We start from the raw sequence: 17219 nt of genomic DNA on the forward strand, positions 1-17219 counted from the left end.
GAGTTTTCATATAAAATTTGAAGTGAACTGAATGTTGAGTTCCAGAATTACTACACCCTAAAATAGATCTTCACAGCTCAAGACTAACTTTCTATCACTTTATTTAAGAAAGACAGACAGAAAGAAGGGAAGGACAGAGGTAGAGCCTAGTTTACCAGATTTCTCTAGGTGAGGTATAGTGAACAGGATCAAACTTTAGTTGAAGTCTAATAAGATTCATTACCTTTGAATTTGAAATACTGCTGCTACTAACGTGTGGGGTCAAGACGAAGGGGGCAGAGATCAATGGCCATCCTCCCAACATATGCATTAAGTACACTGTGCACCCAGCAATCCACAAGGCTTAAAGAGATTCAAAGGTGGCCATACACATTCCCACTCACTTCTTAATGGCTTTGTTAGCCCACTCTCCATATTTCTGCTTGCAGTTTGACAAGCCAAAAGAAGGCTAAGAATATGGGGGTAGGGTATGGAGCCTCTTAAACCCATAATCAGGTTTGTAGGCTCTGAAGAATATCTTTAAGGCTGATGACTCATGATTCAAATCTCACAGGGCTTAACACAGCAGAGGCTGAAACTAATATTTGAGAAACTCTGGAGAGAGGAAATTGGACAGTCTCTCCACTTCCTGCAACCCTCTTCTCAGAAAACAAGAAAAAGGAGGACCTCACATTTCCACTGGCATTCTTCCAGCTAAATTTCCTTCTCGCTCCTCCACTTCCTGCAGATCTCAAGAGGAAATACCAAGTCCAGAAGACAGGAGAAAGTCAATTTGATGACAGGACCACGCTCCTACTTGTGGAGCCTAGAAGGTGCGAAAAGGCCTAATCCTGAGAACCTACAAAGATTCACAGGAGTGGGATTCCCTCTTTGGGACTTAAGCAGATTTGCAGCAAAGAGAGGCCCTTCCAAAGGACAACGAGTGGGACGGATTACTGGGACATCTGCAACCAGGAGAGCCAGAAAGTACTCCATATCCTCTCTCAACTTAGTCTGCTGCACCCCTTTCTCAAGATCTTCAACTGATATAAGGGAAATCCAAATACAAAAAAAGTTGTGTAAATATTGCAGTCACATGGAGTTTGAACACGTATTATTCTACAATAATGTTACTTAGAAAAAAGTCATATGTAAAACCGTAATTTTAGAGTTAAAGCTGCACTTCTTAAAACCCAAACATGAAAGTATGAAAAGTTTACAGTTAAGGCAGGCAAACTCTAATCAGCCTTGTTAGATTCTAAGCAGCATGACTAAAAATTGGGGGGGGGGGCATTTTGGCTTTTTAAAAAACAAATATTAACATGTTCCTCGCTTTTTCTCTTTTTATTGTCTAATCTTAGATGCCAAAATGGAAGGTTTACTTCTTACAGGAAGTTTCACAGTTAAAATGTTTATTGATGCCAATAAAGGCAAGTCCCACGGTTTTGTCAACATTCTTTGTTGAATAAAACCCACATAAAGTTGATAACACTTGCTATAATTGCAACCATCAGTTTCCGACATAATGAATATCCATGAGCCAAGAAAGTCAACTAGTGCCAGTCAGACCCTACCCCATCAGGTTTTACAATGACTTGTCATCTTCAGGATTAAATTACTCAGAAGACAATATTTTCAGAAGCTGTATGATGAACGCGGGTTTTGTGCATAAATATGGGTGGAGTATTGTTCACAACAAATTACTGTATGCTCTACAGCCACTGCTGAGGGAAGACTATTTACATGTGTAACAAGCACTGAAATCTTCCATCCTTCACTTTTACTACAATCCATAGGGATACAATAAAATGTTGCGATATTAACGACATATGAGTAGTTTCACGGCAAACAAAGTAGCCAATGAGACTAAGGTGAGAAGAACTCTGCAAGAAACATTAACTGATATAACATATGATAATTCAACACATTCTAAAAATTACTAAAAGACTCAATTAAAAGACTAATTATATAAGACTAATTCTAAAAATTACTAAAAGACTCTAGTGTTGCTCCAGTAATGCAATGATATGGCCAGAGACAGCCTCTATTATAAGTGGGCTTTCACATTGTCCAGCTGCAAGACTGAGGCACAGTGACTAAATTCTTTCACAACAATGGCTTTGCAGCTGCTATACAAACAGGAAGTTTAAATTTTGAAGTGCAGTATGTACAATCAAAGTGGAATACTTTTAAGTTGCCTAAAAATTTACATTTCAGAGCCCAAGCCAACAAAATCTGACATGTATAGAGAGGATACTGTGTACTAGAAGCTAACAAATATTGGTTCAACATGGTTTACTGACACTTCACAAACAGTTTACATCAAGCCTAGACAGTTATGCATTGATGAGCCATTCAGGACAACACACTAACAGTGGGCCACAGAAGCAGCTCCTCATCTGACTCTGATAACTCTCCCGGAGGATGATGCAGACACAAAGGAGCAAATAAACAACCATTGTCAAATAGCAAACAGCGTCAGAGCTATAGATTCCCTTTTGGGCAGGTCCAGTAACATTTCACAAAAAGGGGCTGGGGGAATTCTTTTTGAGAGAGCAATTTTCCACACATGTGGCAGAGGATATAAAAAGACATCATATATTTTCATTTTGAATTAATTTCCTGATTATTTCTGGACTGGTTTAAAACTTTCTTGATAGAAATCAGGGCCAGAGGACCCACAACCTTTTGGGTGATTACAGTGAGACTATCACAAACCAGCACTTAACTCCATCACTACTACAAACCTGATATATGGATTTTGCAAACACCTCTGTATGAGACTCATTCACCATTTATAACTCTCTTCTTTTATTACTAAGGCTTTAGCTAACTTACTGAGGATTGGCTGACAGTGAGATATTTGGGTAAGATCTGTATTAGATATATTCATCTCACGACACTAATCTGATCTTTTGGGATTTCACATATGCTGAAATAGGTTTTCAATAACCTCTCGCTGAATTTGAGTGGATTAGTTGGATGGGAGCTAAGGGCTGGAATGCCTAATGGAGACTAGGTTTAGCTTCTGGTTAACCACTCAGTTGCTGCAGAAGCTATTTTATTACTGGTTTCAGGAATTTAATTATAAACTAAACCACCAGTTTGAGGGTACCATCTGCCTTATTTCTTGCGGTATGCACTGAGTGTGGGATTTTCAATGTAATTTATTCCAAGAATCAAGTCAAAGAAGCCAGTAGCAATGGCACTGAAGCATTTATATTCAATTGCTGCAATTGCTGCAGCATAGAAAAATAATGAAAAAAGTTTCCCATTATTTAGTTACAGTCCAACAGATGTCTATCCTTAAAGTGTTATGACAAGCCTTTAATAGCGCCATTTTCCAGCACATACAATGTGAAGTCCTGTGGCACCTTATAGACTAACAAATATTTTGGAGCATAAGCTTTCATGGGCAAAGACCCACTTGGTCAGATGAAATGTACTGGAGATTACAGAAGTCTATTTATACAGGCTCATGAAAAGGAGGGAGTTCCAAACTACAGAGACCTCTGGAATCGCCACTACACTGCATCTGACCAAGCACGTCCATGTCCATGAAAGCTTATGCTCCAAAATATCTGTTTGCCTATAACCATGCCACAGGACTTCTCATTGTTTTTGCAGATAAAGACTAACACAGCTACCTTTCTGATACTTTCCATCATATGCAATTGGTACATAAAGGAATCAGTTTCCACACTCAACAGAAGACTCATTTGTGTGTTAGCTTTTGGAAGTCAGTTTCTGCCACCAATAATTCAGGTGCAAGCTAAGTCTTCTCCATTTAAGAAGTATCACTCTCAACTGAAAAATGTAACTGATATTCAATGGGTGGGAATTTCAGTAAGTAAGTTTTCTGGAAGGAAACAAAGAAGTGATTAGGAAAGTAGTATCAAAGGTTATTATTAGTGTTTCTCTGCAAAGGCTGAATTACTCTTTTCTTTGTTTGGTCAGCACAGTAAACTCTTATATCCAGCAGCCCTTGGACCAGGAGGTTGCCAAATATTCAAATATTCTAGATAAGAGAGAGACAGGTATATCTGTCAATGCACAACACTAAATAAAAACATGATTAGATATTAAGAAAAACAAAAATGTATGCAGAGTACTTTATTTACCAACAGTAGTATTGTACACTGTGAATTTCTACTGTATTTATTTGTACTTTCTCTCACTATACTGTACTTATTGAAAACATAACTAAAACTTACTTAAGGTTAAAATACTAGTTATTTGAGTGTTCTGGATAATAAAAATCCATGAAAGAGTTTATTGTAACTGTCAGATTAGAAACACTATGGGAACACAATGAAGCCATCAGGCAGCATCTAAAAACAACCTGTTTTATTGTCCTAATTTGGCACTAAAGGAACACTTGGAAAATCTGAATCCATAGACCTTCTAGATGCAGTATTAACTACAGATATAGAATGCTTCCTGGATTATAAAAGATGATCATCCAGTTGTTTAGAATATCCAAATTTTTCCTTCACAATATTCAAAATATTATAAACTTCTAACATTCTTGTCTCCTGTAACCAGCATTTGAATCAATCACACAGAGAGGAATCCGAGGATAAAGGACATCTGCTTCCACTGAAAGGCAAGATTCTTTTGAAACTTTATGGGGGTCTTCCTCTAAGATGCCCTTGAGAACTATGGTTAGAAGACAGCAGATTTACTCAGAAATCAGAATACAAGAGGCTTCCCTGGCCAGGGTCAGGGGCCAGGCACTGCAAGCTCTGCACCCCGAGAAGTCAAAGTTTGGCTCTCTTTTCTCTGGTTCTGGATATAAATGCCAAGTCTATGGAGCTGAGGTATTTCCTTGTCTTCCATACTCGTTAGACACCTGTCTCCTTTATTGCTTCCAAAAAATTTAACTGCCTGCAACATCACCCTTTACTCCCTTTAACAAATGGTTTGACAAAATCACTAATAATACAGTAATACAGCTAGCAGCCATGCTAAGACCAGAAGTTATGCTAGCACAGATGCAAATGATTTGGGATGACCATGTCATACATGTACATAACAATAGGATGTAGAAGAATTCTGTAGAGAGAATCTTTAAAAAAAAAAGTGTGGGGGGGGGCAGTAGGAACGTTAGCCATCCCAAACCCCACTATGAAGATTACATCAAATACCATGTACAATCCGGTGACCTGCTCACCTAATTACCAGGCAGGATTATAGCCGATGATAGGCAAGTTTGGTACTACTATGAATGAAGCAGAACATGCTACAGAATATCAAACCAACTTGGCCACCAACAGGAGGGAATGTAGATACCAACTTTCCTGAACCCTATACATGAAAGCTAATTTCCAGGCATTGTCACTTGTGCTCAAGTATGCCTGTCATCATCTATATTATAGATTTTAAAGCCAGAGAGAAATTGCAGTTTAGGGAAATGAGAGATTCGCAGAAAAAAATGGATGCTCCAGAAGTACCTCTTACTCACCAAGATTGCATCCTAACATGACAGTCAATGTTGAAACCAAGAAAACCAGGCACATCCTCTTAATAAAGTTAAACTCCCAGGAAGGGAGAAGCTATCTAAAAGCTATACAGAGGCTGCTTTCAAACTTCTAAGTACTAACTATTAAGAACAACTACTAAAAGAACTAAGGGGACACAGTCAAGGTAATATTCAATGTGGACAACCACTAAGGCTCTATATCTCACATTAATACAGTTGAAGAAACTGAAGGTGGCTCTCCCATGCCGCACTACATAACAGCAAGGAAAACAAGACAGAGTAACATGCATGCATAGACCAAAGACACAATGCTCTGAGATATCTCCAGTGAAAGGTGCAAGGGGGTGTAAATGCAGCCACAGTGCAGCACTATAGGGACACTACTCAAAGAGGAATTATTTAAGCAGGCTCCCTTATAGCATAATCCCTCAACAAAATTAAGCAGCTGGCAAAGGATTGTACTGTATTCACACGAACAACATTGCCAACAGCTACATGATGGTATACAAGTTGATAATCACTTTCAGGGACATTCATGGCTTAGTAAGAGTTAACAGCAGATGACTGGAATAGTTGTTCTGTCTGACGCATGCAAAAAGAGGAGCAGAAAATTCAAGTCCCGCAGTTTCAAAGTTGGTGGGTAAATCCCTTTCAGCCAATATCTGACTGCTTGCGCCACAGATGCTACCGCTGAATGGTGGTCCTCCTTCTTCCCACCCTATGGATAACCTGGTTACTTCACTTAACTGATAAAATAGGCATTAGCCCTTTCATTCACCTCCTGAGGCACCCTTCCTGGAAAAGCTCTGATATCAGTGTTTCCCACACTGACACATGAAACTGGAGGTTCTAATGGAGGGTAGAAGGGGAAGAACAAGAGAAAAACAAAACGATTACCACCAAAACTCAGTGGCATTTCCCCAGAGCTAAGTTGCAGACGTTCTCACTGGAACACACACAGCAAGACTGAGGCTGAGACACATCTTTCCAGGTTCATATAAGGCAAGCAATTCAACTATGTATCAAGTGCCTGGATGCCATTATGGATATAGTTACCCATCCAGTCATGGATGAGGACTAGAAGTCTGTCTATGAACAAGGAGGAATTTGAAGGAATGGAGAGTATTAGCTGTATAAATTGATTTGGTAACAACACTGCACATGCAAGGTGCAACATGGAACAGTATGAACTCTGTCATGATCACGTCACACAATACATTACACAAAATACTGATCAGTATCTGCAACCTTAACTTTGTCTTAAACATTTTTATACGCGAATATCATTTTATATGCAGAAATCTGATCAGTCATATGCATCAAAAGTCGAGAACTCTCCAACTGGTTTAAAGTTCTAAGTATTTTGTTTTTGGGTCAACTGAATTTGTCTGAATTCAATAGGGAGGATACTAGCAATATGTAAGTGCTCTGTGCTACACCAGTATCACGGCAGAATATATTTGACATGACTGTAATTACTCATTAGCCACCTAAAGCAAAGATATATCACAAGATCTGTTTAAAACAAGAGAAGTGGAAACATCAAAGGGGAACAAAAGCTAATGAATCATTATTATACGGTACCTTTTATAAGATCAGATAAATTATTCTGTTCCACATTTTTCTTTGCATAATTGAAGCACATATCATCCACTTCTGTTGCTAGGAAATACCAGCCATTCAAAGTGGCTCCAAGTAATGGGTAGATGCAAGATGCCCCTGTACCTGCAGCAAATTTTTTAAAAAAAGCTAGATTACCAAATCAAACAAGACATCAGATTTAATTTAATATATAATCATCTGGTGTATGTTGTACATTTTTCATCCGCATATCTCAATCTGTATCGATTATTTCACTTCACTTGTACAAATGACAGGAAGACTAACTTTCTTCCTTCAGCTTTTGGTTATTTCTTAATTTTTTAAGTTTTAACTCAAAAAAAAGTCTGAATCACAAGACACAGTACACAAATAATAAAACCACCATACAGTAAGAGCCCTTTCATCCAGCATGCTGGAGCAACAAGGGATGCTGGTAAATCAAAAAGACTGGTTACTTAGGAGGAAGGGGTTTGCTATGGGGGAGTGAAGCAGGAATGTAGAAGAGGCTATGGAGCACGGACTCTTGGAGGGGGCAACGTGGGTCCAGCAGTGCGGGCTGATGCATGGAAAGGGCTCAAAGTGCCAAATGGGGGGAAAGCACACACCTCCAGCTACCCTTGCTGCTCCTTGTAGAAGTGTGACTAGACAGCATGCCTACCTGAAGCAGAGCTGTCTCTATCTACAGGTGCTGCCCCCTGCAGCTCTCACTGGCCCCAAGTTTTCAGCCAATAAACTGGGAGCAATGGACTCAACACTGGGGAGGGGGACAGAAGAGGTCAGAGGCAGGGTGCCTGTAGAACCACATAACCATGCCTTTGCCAGCAACAGTAGGGAAGGGAAGCCACTTGCAGGGGCTGCTACAGATGAGTACTCTCTCATCTGGCAACCTGAGTTTCTCCTGTGTGCTAAACCCAAGTCCCAGCTCCCTCCCAGAACCAAATCCCTTCCAGAGCACTCCCCACAGCTCCTCCCATCCCCCAGCCCCACACCAATCACTGCATCAGACTTTTGTTGCAGATCAGAAACACCATATTACTGAGGTTAGGGAGCTGCCAGATAAAAGAGCTTTTACCATACTAGTTAACTGATAGTTTCTGATATGGAAAAGAAATACATCTTTGCACTTGGTGCATTACATGACTACAAAATGATCCATTACCATAGGAGTTATGGCACTAATAGATTAGTTATTTCTAAGAATTAGTGAAAACATGCAGAGTGTAGTTCGTGGCAGAAAATTGAGTGTCCCCTCAAACTAATGCTGAAATAAAAACTGCCTCTTGTAACTATCAAATTCTCTTATAGAACAATAATTGGTAGATGTATTAAAAGAGCAATATCCAGAATGAGAGAGATTATATTTTTGACTCTGGTAGTAAAGTCCTACTCCAACATAGGTATTTTTTTAAATTAGTCGTAGTAGTAGGCATCCTTCAGTCTACATAGACTATGGATCGCGCCCTTCGTAGTTCTATTTGGAATCATCATTTGCAGCGTCGACTGTGACTGCGAAGGCCCACAAGAGAGTGACAGTCCTTGCTGCATCTGTTGCATGTGTAATGGGTGTCTGGCAGGTCCTTACCGTGCTTTCTGGGACTCGCTTCTCCTCTGCTAGCTGTCTGATCCTCATCTCACCCTTCTGAAGGCCCTTGTGTAGTTCCTGCTTCCAGCTGCTGCGATCGTCTGCCAGCTCCTCGCAGCTGTCCAGCTTGATGTCTACCTCCCTGAGGTCCCTCTTGCCAACATCTTTGTAGCGCAACTGGGGGTGTCCGAGAGATCTTTCGCCAGAGGCTAGCTTGCCATACAGGATGTCTTTTGGGATCCTTCCATCATTCATCCTGTGGACGTGGCCAAGCCAGCGGAGCCGACGCTGCCTGAGGAGGGTGTGCATGGTTGGGATTCCAGCTTGCTCAAGGACGGCGGTGTTGGTCACTCTGTCCTTCCACGATATTCCAAGGATGCGCCTGAGGCAGCACAAGTGGAAGACGTTCAGCCTCTTTTCCTAGCGGGTGTAAAGGGTCCAAGACTCACTGCCGTAAAGGAGGGTGCTGAGGATGCAGGCTCTGTAGACTTGCATTTTGGTGTGGGTGTACAACTTGATATTATTCCACACTCTCTTGCTGAGTCTGGACAGAGTTGTGGCTGCTTTTCTGATCCTCCTATTTAGCTCAGTCTCCAATGACAGGGTGTCAGTGATGGTGGACCCAAGGGAAACAAACTCGTGGACGACCTCTAACGTATAGTTGTCAATGCTGATTGATGGAGGTTCAGCAACGTCCTGACCAAGTAGGTTTGTCTTCTTTAGGCTGATGGAGAGCCCAAAGTCCTTGCATGCTTTGGAGAAGTGATCCAGCAGTTTCTGAAGCTGGTCTTGTCTGTGTGACACTACAGCAGCGTCATCTGCGAACAGCATGTCTCTGATGAGGACTTCCCGCATCTTAGATTTAGCTTTCAGCCTTGCAAGATTAAACAGTTTCCCATCAGATCCTGTGTGCAAAAAGATGTCCTCTGTTGAAGATCCAAAGGCATGCTTCAGGAGGAGTGCGAAGAAGATCCTGAACGTTGGAGCAAGTACGCTTCCTTGTTTGACGCCGCTCCTGATGCTGAAAACATCCAATAATGTGCCATCATATTGGATGGTTCCCTCTCATGTCTTCATGGAAAGACTGGACCATCCTGAGTAACCGTGGTGGACAGCCTTTCTTGTGGAGCAGTTTGAACAGTCCATCCCTGTCGAAGGCCTTGGTCAGGTCGATGAAGGCAATAGACAGAGGCTTCCTCTGCTCCCTGCACTTCTCCTGCAGCTGCCTCAGAGAGAAGACCATGTCAATGGTAGATCTCTCTGCACGGAATCCGCACTGTGATTCGAGATACACCCTCTCAGCAATTTTCTGGAGTCTGCCAAGGATGACGCGAGCGAACAGTTTACCAGTGATGTTTAGGAGGGAGATTCCACAGTAATTGTTCCAGTTGCTTCTGTTTGCTTTGTTCTTATACAAGGTTACAATGTTAGTGTTGCGCATATCCTGTGGAACTTCTCCCTCTCTCCAGCACAGGCACAGTAGCTCATGTAGGGGTTCCAGGAGGGTGTCCGTGGCACACTTGATAACCTCTGATGGCATACCATCCTGGCCTGGGGCCTCTCCTACGGCAATGCTGTCGATGGCTTTCTTCAGTTCATCCACAGCTGGTTCCTGATCCAGTTCGTCCATTACTGGTCGGAGCTCGATGGCATTGAGGGCTGTATCAACCAAAATGTTCTCGCACGAGTACAACTCGGAGTAGTGCTCGACCCAGCGCTTCATCTGTTCGGCTTTGTCAGTGATGACTTCACCAGATTTGGATTTCAGAGGTGTCATCTTGTTCTGGGTGGGTCCTAGTGCCTTCCTGATGCCCTCACACATTCCCCCAAGATTACCAGAGTCAGCACTGGTCTGGAAGCTGCTGCATAGCTCGAGCCAGTGGTTGTTGCCATAGCGCCTGGCTGGCTGCCGTACTGTTTTTCTGGCTGCTCTGAGTGCTTGCGGGTACTCTGGCTCGATGAGCGTCTGTACTCCAGGAGTGCAGCGTGCTTCTTTTCGATGGCTGGAACCATTTCATCGGAGTTAGCTTCAAACCAGTCATTTGTGTTTCTAGCTCTTCTTCCAAACACCGACAAGGCCGTGTTGTAAATTGTATCCCTCAGATGCTGCCATCTGGATGTCACATCAGCACCCCCAGGGCTGCTGCGCAGATTCTCCTCGAGGGTCACTCTGAACTTTTCAGCTCTCTCTGAGTTTGCTGTCTTTCTGGCATCAATGCAGGGCCTTCCAGTTGGTTTAGTGTTGTACAGCTTCTTGGGTCTCACCTTGAGTTTGGAGCAAACTAGCGAGTGATCTGTATTGCAGTCGGCACTATGATAGCTGCATGTCAGGAGGACGTTTTTGAGGTTATCACATCTAGCGATGACCACGTCTAGTTGATGCCAGTGTTTCAAGCGTGGGTGTCTCCATGACACTCTGCTGTGGCTTGGTTTGGAAAAATGTGTTTGTGATGCACAGATTGTGGCACGTGCAAAGTTCAAGACGACGCTGTCCATTTTCATTCATTTTTCCCACACCGAAGTAGCCTAAGCAGGAAGGCCAAGAGTCACGATCAGCTCCAACTCCTGCACTGAAGTCACCCAAAATGTACAGTTGTTTGCGAGCAGGTATTTGCGCTATGGCACCACTAAGCACGTCACAGAACTTGTCTTTTACTTCTGGTGTGGCGTACAGAGTTGGAGCATAAGTGCTGATCAGGTGGACAGGACCGGCGCAAGTTTGAAGTATGACCTGAAGGAGTATTTCTGATCCGCCCATGACTAATTCCACCATTTGTAGAAGGGTGTTTCTGATGGCGAAGCCAACACCATGCTCCCTGGGTTCATCTTGGGCTTTACCCTGTCAGACAAAGGTGTAGTCCTTTTCCTTTAGAGATCCCGAATCTGCAAGTCGCGTCTCTTGCAGAGCAGCAATGGCAACTTGGAGCCTCTTCAGTTCCTCATTGATGACAGCAGACTTTCGGGTGTCGCTGATGTCCTGAAGATCTTCAGTCAAACTGGTCAGCATGGTCTGCACATTCCAGCAAGCAAGCTTAAAACTTTGATGGTTTCCTTTTCTTGTTGATTTTCTTCTTGGTTTGCCTGGTGCTCAAATTTCAGTCACTTGTCAGGTTTGGGAACCTTAAGCCCCACGCACCCAGTGAGGCAGGTGAATTGTGGTGGGACAGTACCCTTCTGGCTGGGGGCTGCCCAGCAAGATGCGATGCTCTCTCCCACCATCGAAGGCAACCCCGGCACTCGTTCTCTACGCCAATCAAGCAAGAGCTTGTAACCGGTATCCGTTACCTCCTGTGTTGCTTCAACGCTGTTAAGCGATGCTGGAGTACCTCTCCAGGGGTGAGCCTGGGCAATTTTTTTGGGACCCTGGGCTGCCCAGATGCCAGTGTCCCCCTCTCAGCTTTACTGATATAGTCCAAAGAAGAGGATAACCTCCACATCCAGTACCACCTCAGCTGCAGGAGTTGCCGGGCCAATGCCAGAAGTTGGCACAGAATCGCCTTAGGACTCCCCTCCAGATTTTCTGTCAGGGTTTACTCCCTTACCCTTGCTCCTTCCCAGGATAACCCACAAGGCAGTGGGTTTTTTAAAACTTTAGTTTAACAGTCCAACAACATTAGTGTTGGAGATACCACCCTTTTAGTAACACAATCATCTGAACAATTATTGGTAGTCACTGGTGTCTGACATAAAGTACTGGAAGGTTAAACAACACCATTACAAAATACAACAAGGCAACATTTATATATGAATATTTCCAAAATAGCGACACAGGGACGGTAACAAACTACCTTCTGGAAAGCTGGTAAGACAGTACTGCCAAGAAAGCATTACAAAGGTAAACAAATACAAATGATGTTGTTAAATTGCAGGAAAAGGAATATTAATTTAGACAAGACAACACAATAATTAGTGTGTGCCAGAAGAGCACTGGATTACTGTTGAAAGTGATGTGGATACTGAAATCACTAAATAAAAATTGTGAAGAGGCTTGAATTATAGTTCTCTTTCAAAGATGAAATCCTAAGACACAAGATATGAATCAATGTTGGATATCCAGACACCCCATCTATTAGTGTAGCTAAAACTGATGCATGAGAATCGACTTTCTGCCTTAGCGTAGATCAGGGCTCTTCGGGCTCATGCTGATGTCCCTTACTCCACATGATAGCATGGAGTACCAGGGTCAACAGCCAAGCCCAGACAGACAGGTTTTGCCACATCTTAAAACACACAGCAAAATGGAACTCCGGAAGATTGACCTTGGAAGATGGCGATCTTATCCTAAGTACAGATCAGTCCACAGAATACATGAGAATCTGGATTCAACAAAAGCAGAGAGATCAAAAGACAATACTAAAATTTATTACTATGCAACATAGAGGGAATCTGATTCACAGGAACAAAATCAAAACCAATCTAAAGAGTAAATAATAATAGAATACCTGCATACCATAACTCAAGGCTAAGAAGCAACGCAGGCCAAAATTAAAATACTTGAATCAAAAGGTTTTATTTTTTGTAGGCTTACAAACGAACTCAAGAGCAGATCTTTTTCAGATTTATTAACCCAATGCAAAATTCCATATCATGAACAATCTAAGTTCAGGAGAGCTCAAGAATGACCAAGGTGGTGTTACAAGTCAGAAATGACCTGCATTTATTCACAAGCTTGTGAGAAAAAGCCTCCTCCATGAAGGAGCATCCTCACTAAGGCTAAAGATTGACAGACAGCCTCTCAAGTTCAGGACATTCATTAATTTTATCCTAGACCAAGGCCATGGCCACACTAGCCCCTCCTTTCAGAAGGGCTATGGTAATGTGGCACTTCAGAATATGCTAATGAAGCAGTCATTAATATGCAGCACCTCATTGGCATAATGGCACCCACACACGCTTCGAAACTACCGGTTTTGAAACTCACGCCACCCATGGAGCCAGAAGCCTTTCGAAACAACCACCCCAGCCCCTACTACAAAAGCCCCTTCTTCCCAAAGCCAAATGGGAAGAAAGGGCTTTCAAAATCCGAGGATCGTTTTGAAAGGCCCCCGGCTATATGGGTGGCGTGTGTTTTGAAACTGGCAGTTTCGAAGCATGCACAGCTCCCATTATGCTAATGAGGAGCTGCATATTCCCGGAAGTGCCTCACTGGCATATTCCCAAGTGCCACATTACCATAGCCCTTCTGAAAAGAGGAGCTAGTGTGGCCACAACCCAAGAGATATAAAGCAAAATAAATTAATGTCACTTCAGAAGTCAAACTGAAGACCCGACATACTCCAACAACAGAAAGTTGTCTAATTCCCCATATAGGATACCCACCTATATCAATTCCCCTTCTAAGAGCTTGTTTATCACCATCCTGATGACCAATAAGATCTTCCACCCAATGAATATAGTTAAGCCTCAAGGGAACAGTAGGAATAAGCCTCTCCAATGGTATATCAATTGTAAGTCCAAAGTCTTCTTTCAAGAGAGTACATGTTAGAGCTCTCACTGCTTCTGGATCCTTGAAATTTAGGCTGTAAGGCATAAAAGGCAATCAACAGAAAGAATCCTTGCATTAACATAGGTATAAAGCAGTATTATTTGGGTTTATGCATTACACTAACAAGTGTCTTGTCAGCATTAAGTAAAATATCAGAATAAAATCACAAGATACATATTTCAAATAATAAAATCATATGTCATGTTTTTCAGAACAAATTCATATCCTTAAACAGGATATATTTAAAGAAAACTTGTTTCTACACATAAAAACAAGATCCATAAAAAATCATTTGATTTCAGGAACAACCTATCAGGGGGCAGCCGTGTTAGTCTGTATCTGCAAAAACAAGAAGTCCTCTGGCACCTTTTAGACTAACAGATTTTTTGGAGCATAAGCTTTCATGGGCAAAGACCCGCTTCATCAGATGCATGTAGTGGAAATTCCAGAGGCAGCTCACCTGCTGCTGGACTCTCCACTATGTGCATCTGATGAAGTGGGTTTTTGCCCATGAAAGCTCATGCTCCAAAAAAACTGTTAAACTGACCACATAAAAACTGTGTCTACACTACTCCTCCCTTTCAGAATGGGCATGTAAATGCAGCAGATCAAAAATGTTTTATGAAGAAGGGTGCTTTCAAAAGCGAGGCTTCCTTTTCAAGGAACCCCATCTACACAGCTAGTCTGCATTTCAAAAGCAGCACTTTCAACATGGCGAGTAGTTGTCAATATGCAAATGAGATGCTGAATATTCATATCAGTGCCTCATTAGTATTTTCAATCCACTGTATTTACATTCCCCATCTAAAAGGAGGGGGTAGTGTAGATGCAGCCAAACTGGGCAGTATTCCTTAACATTTGAGAAAAGAAAAAGCTCTAAGGAAAAAATAAAATCTTAGGTTACGTCTACACAACAGCCCTATCTTACAATAAGATATTTTGAAATGGATACTTTGAAATATCTTATTTCAAAATAACAGAACCAAACAAAAATGCATTTCGAAATAATACTTACCAATTTCAAAATAGCATTTCCAGTCTATAGCACTATCTCACAGTAGCGTCACTGGAGCCCATTACGGCCTTTTGCAAAATGGGCATTATTCCTCAGAAAATGGCATTTACTGCCTTTGAAATGCACCTGTTATTTCCAATTTATTTCAAAACAGCATGTGTGTAATTTAGACAATGCCCAATTAGTTCAGAATAAATGTTGTTATTCTGAGATAACTTGGCTGTGTAGACATAGCCTTAGTGTTCCAATAAATGTGTTGGTTCTGGGACAATCCCAACCCCCCCAAAACACAGCCTCTCTCTGTACATCCACAAGCAGACATTAAGATACTATGGACTTCATTCCCTCTGTTTGTATTTTAAAAAGTTAAACACCTACATGAGGACAATTTTGTGGTTGCAATGGCAAGAACTTATAATTTGCACATGCCAGAACAACTGTAGCTCTGTCCCTACTTGACAGTGTTCTGATTATTTCTAACCACATACCATTTCTCCCCAGGGGCTCCCTGGCTCACTCACTACTAAGTAGGCAAGGTGTTCAGGGGGGACCTGGAGTGGCAAAGCAAGGCAGGTAAAGCCCGTGCCTGTACCCCAGAGCCCCAGCTATATATAGCACATGGCCTCACTGGTACAGCAACAACGCCACCGCCCGAACTAAGCCAGCTACACTCCTCCCGCACCAGGCCAGGAGGGGCCGGCGTTTGCCAGCGATGGTGGCTACATGCGGGGAGGGCTGTTGCCAGGACAGCGGCGCTGGAGATGCTGATTACCGGCTGGGGCGGCGGTGCCGGCCCCGGCGGGGGAGGGTGTCGGGCGCGCTCGCCCGCCGTGACGCAGGCCTCCCGCGCGTGTCCGAGCTGCCCCCGGCGGGGCTCCGTAGGAAGGCAGAGGCAAAACCCCGCCCGACCGCCCGGGCACCCACCTGGCCCGGCCGGAGAGGCTGGTCTGCACGTGCTGGCGGAAGGCCGGGTACCGGGACGCCAGGTAGGCGAAGTCCGGCGGTTTGTCCCGGTAGCGGTTCCGCGCGTGCATGGACTTGTTGAGGGCCATGGGGGGAGCGGGAAAGGGAGTCGCTGCCGGGCGCCGCGCGCGCGAACCAGGCAGCCGCTCTCGGAACCGGCCCCGCGCGCTGCAAGTCGGCGCGAGCCGAGCCCCGAGCCGAGCCTCCCCAACGCCGCGGGATCTCCAGGTGCGCATGCGCGGCACTCCCACCATGCAGTGCGTCCAGCCCCCGCTGGCCCATTACTTCGCAGCCTTGAGGCACGAGCCTGAGTTCCCTCCGCCCCTTGGGGCCAGCCGCTGCGGGGGCGCGCGGAAAGGAACCCACGGGCGGAGGCGAGAGCCCCGCCCCGCCCCGTCTAGCCCCTCCCACGCAGGGGAGGGGCCTGAGGCTCTCCTCGGGGGGCGGGGCACGACACGCAGCAGCAGCAGCTTGCGGGAGGGGGAACATCAGCGCTTCCCTAGAGCGGCCCGCAACTTCTTCCAGCCCCCAGCTGCGGGGCAGCCCCCGCCCCCGCCCCCGCCCGGCTGCCTTGTCTACTCCCGAGTCCCGCCAGCGCCAGTCCGAGCGCGGCCCTAGGCAGCCCGCGTGGTTGGCACTCTCGTCCGGGGAGTCTGGCCCTGGCCTGTTGGCCCTGGGCGAAGGAAGGCGGCAGGACGGTCGTGTGAACATCTGGCTTCCTACTAGTCGCGTTCTGGGTTTCCTCTGACACACCTACCCAGAGGGGTAGCCGAGTTCTTCTGCATCCGCAAAAACGAGAGTCCTGTGGCACCTTGTAGACTAACATATTTTGAAGCATAAGCTTTGGTGAGCGAAGACCTGCTTCGTCAGATACCTAATGGAGACTGTGCCTAGCTTCTTGTTAACCACTGGGGTGCTGCAAAAGCTATTTTATCATCATCATCATCAATAACCGTGGGCTCGGCGCCCGTTGGTACCTGATGCCTCTCTCACTCTTTCCTTCCATGTTGTATTATTGGCTTCAGGAATTTAATTATAGACTAAATCACCAGTCTGAAGGTATCATCTGCCTTATTTCTGGCAGTTTGCACTGTGTGGCATTTTCAATGTA

The 17219-nt window shown here is 44.1% G+C and overlaps 1 protein-coding gene across 1 annotated transcript in view; it reads right to left on the reverse strand.

Annotated features, from left to right (window-relative positions):
* METTL16 (methyltransferase 16, RNA N6-adenosine) overlaps positions 1-16335 on the reverse strand; it is a 34991-nt gene extending 18656 nt beyond the window's left edge. The window contains exons 1-3 of the mRNA XM_075000773.1: positions 16070-16335; positions 13965-14164; positions 7046-7186 (exon numbers count right to left, since the gene is read on the reverse strand). Of these exons, the coding sequence (XP_074856874.1) occupies positions 7046-7186; positions 13965-14164; positions 16070-16197 (469 nt within the window). The 5' untranslated portion in view covers positions 16198-16335. The remainder of the gene's footprint in view (positions 1-7045; positions 7187-13964; positions 14165-16069) is intronic.
* Positions 16336-17219: the final 884 nt, after the last annotated feature.

Source organism: Carettochelys insculpta, chromosome 1, assembly GCF_033958435.1.
Source record: "Carettochelys insculpta isolate YL-2023 chromosome 1, ASM3395843v1, whole genome shotgun sequence".
Classification (NCBI taxonomy): domain Eukaryota; kingdom Metazoa; phylum Chordata; order Testudines; family Carettochelyidae; genus Carettochelys; species Carettochelys insculpta.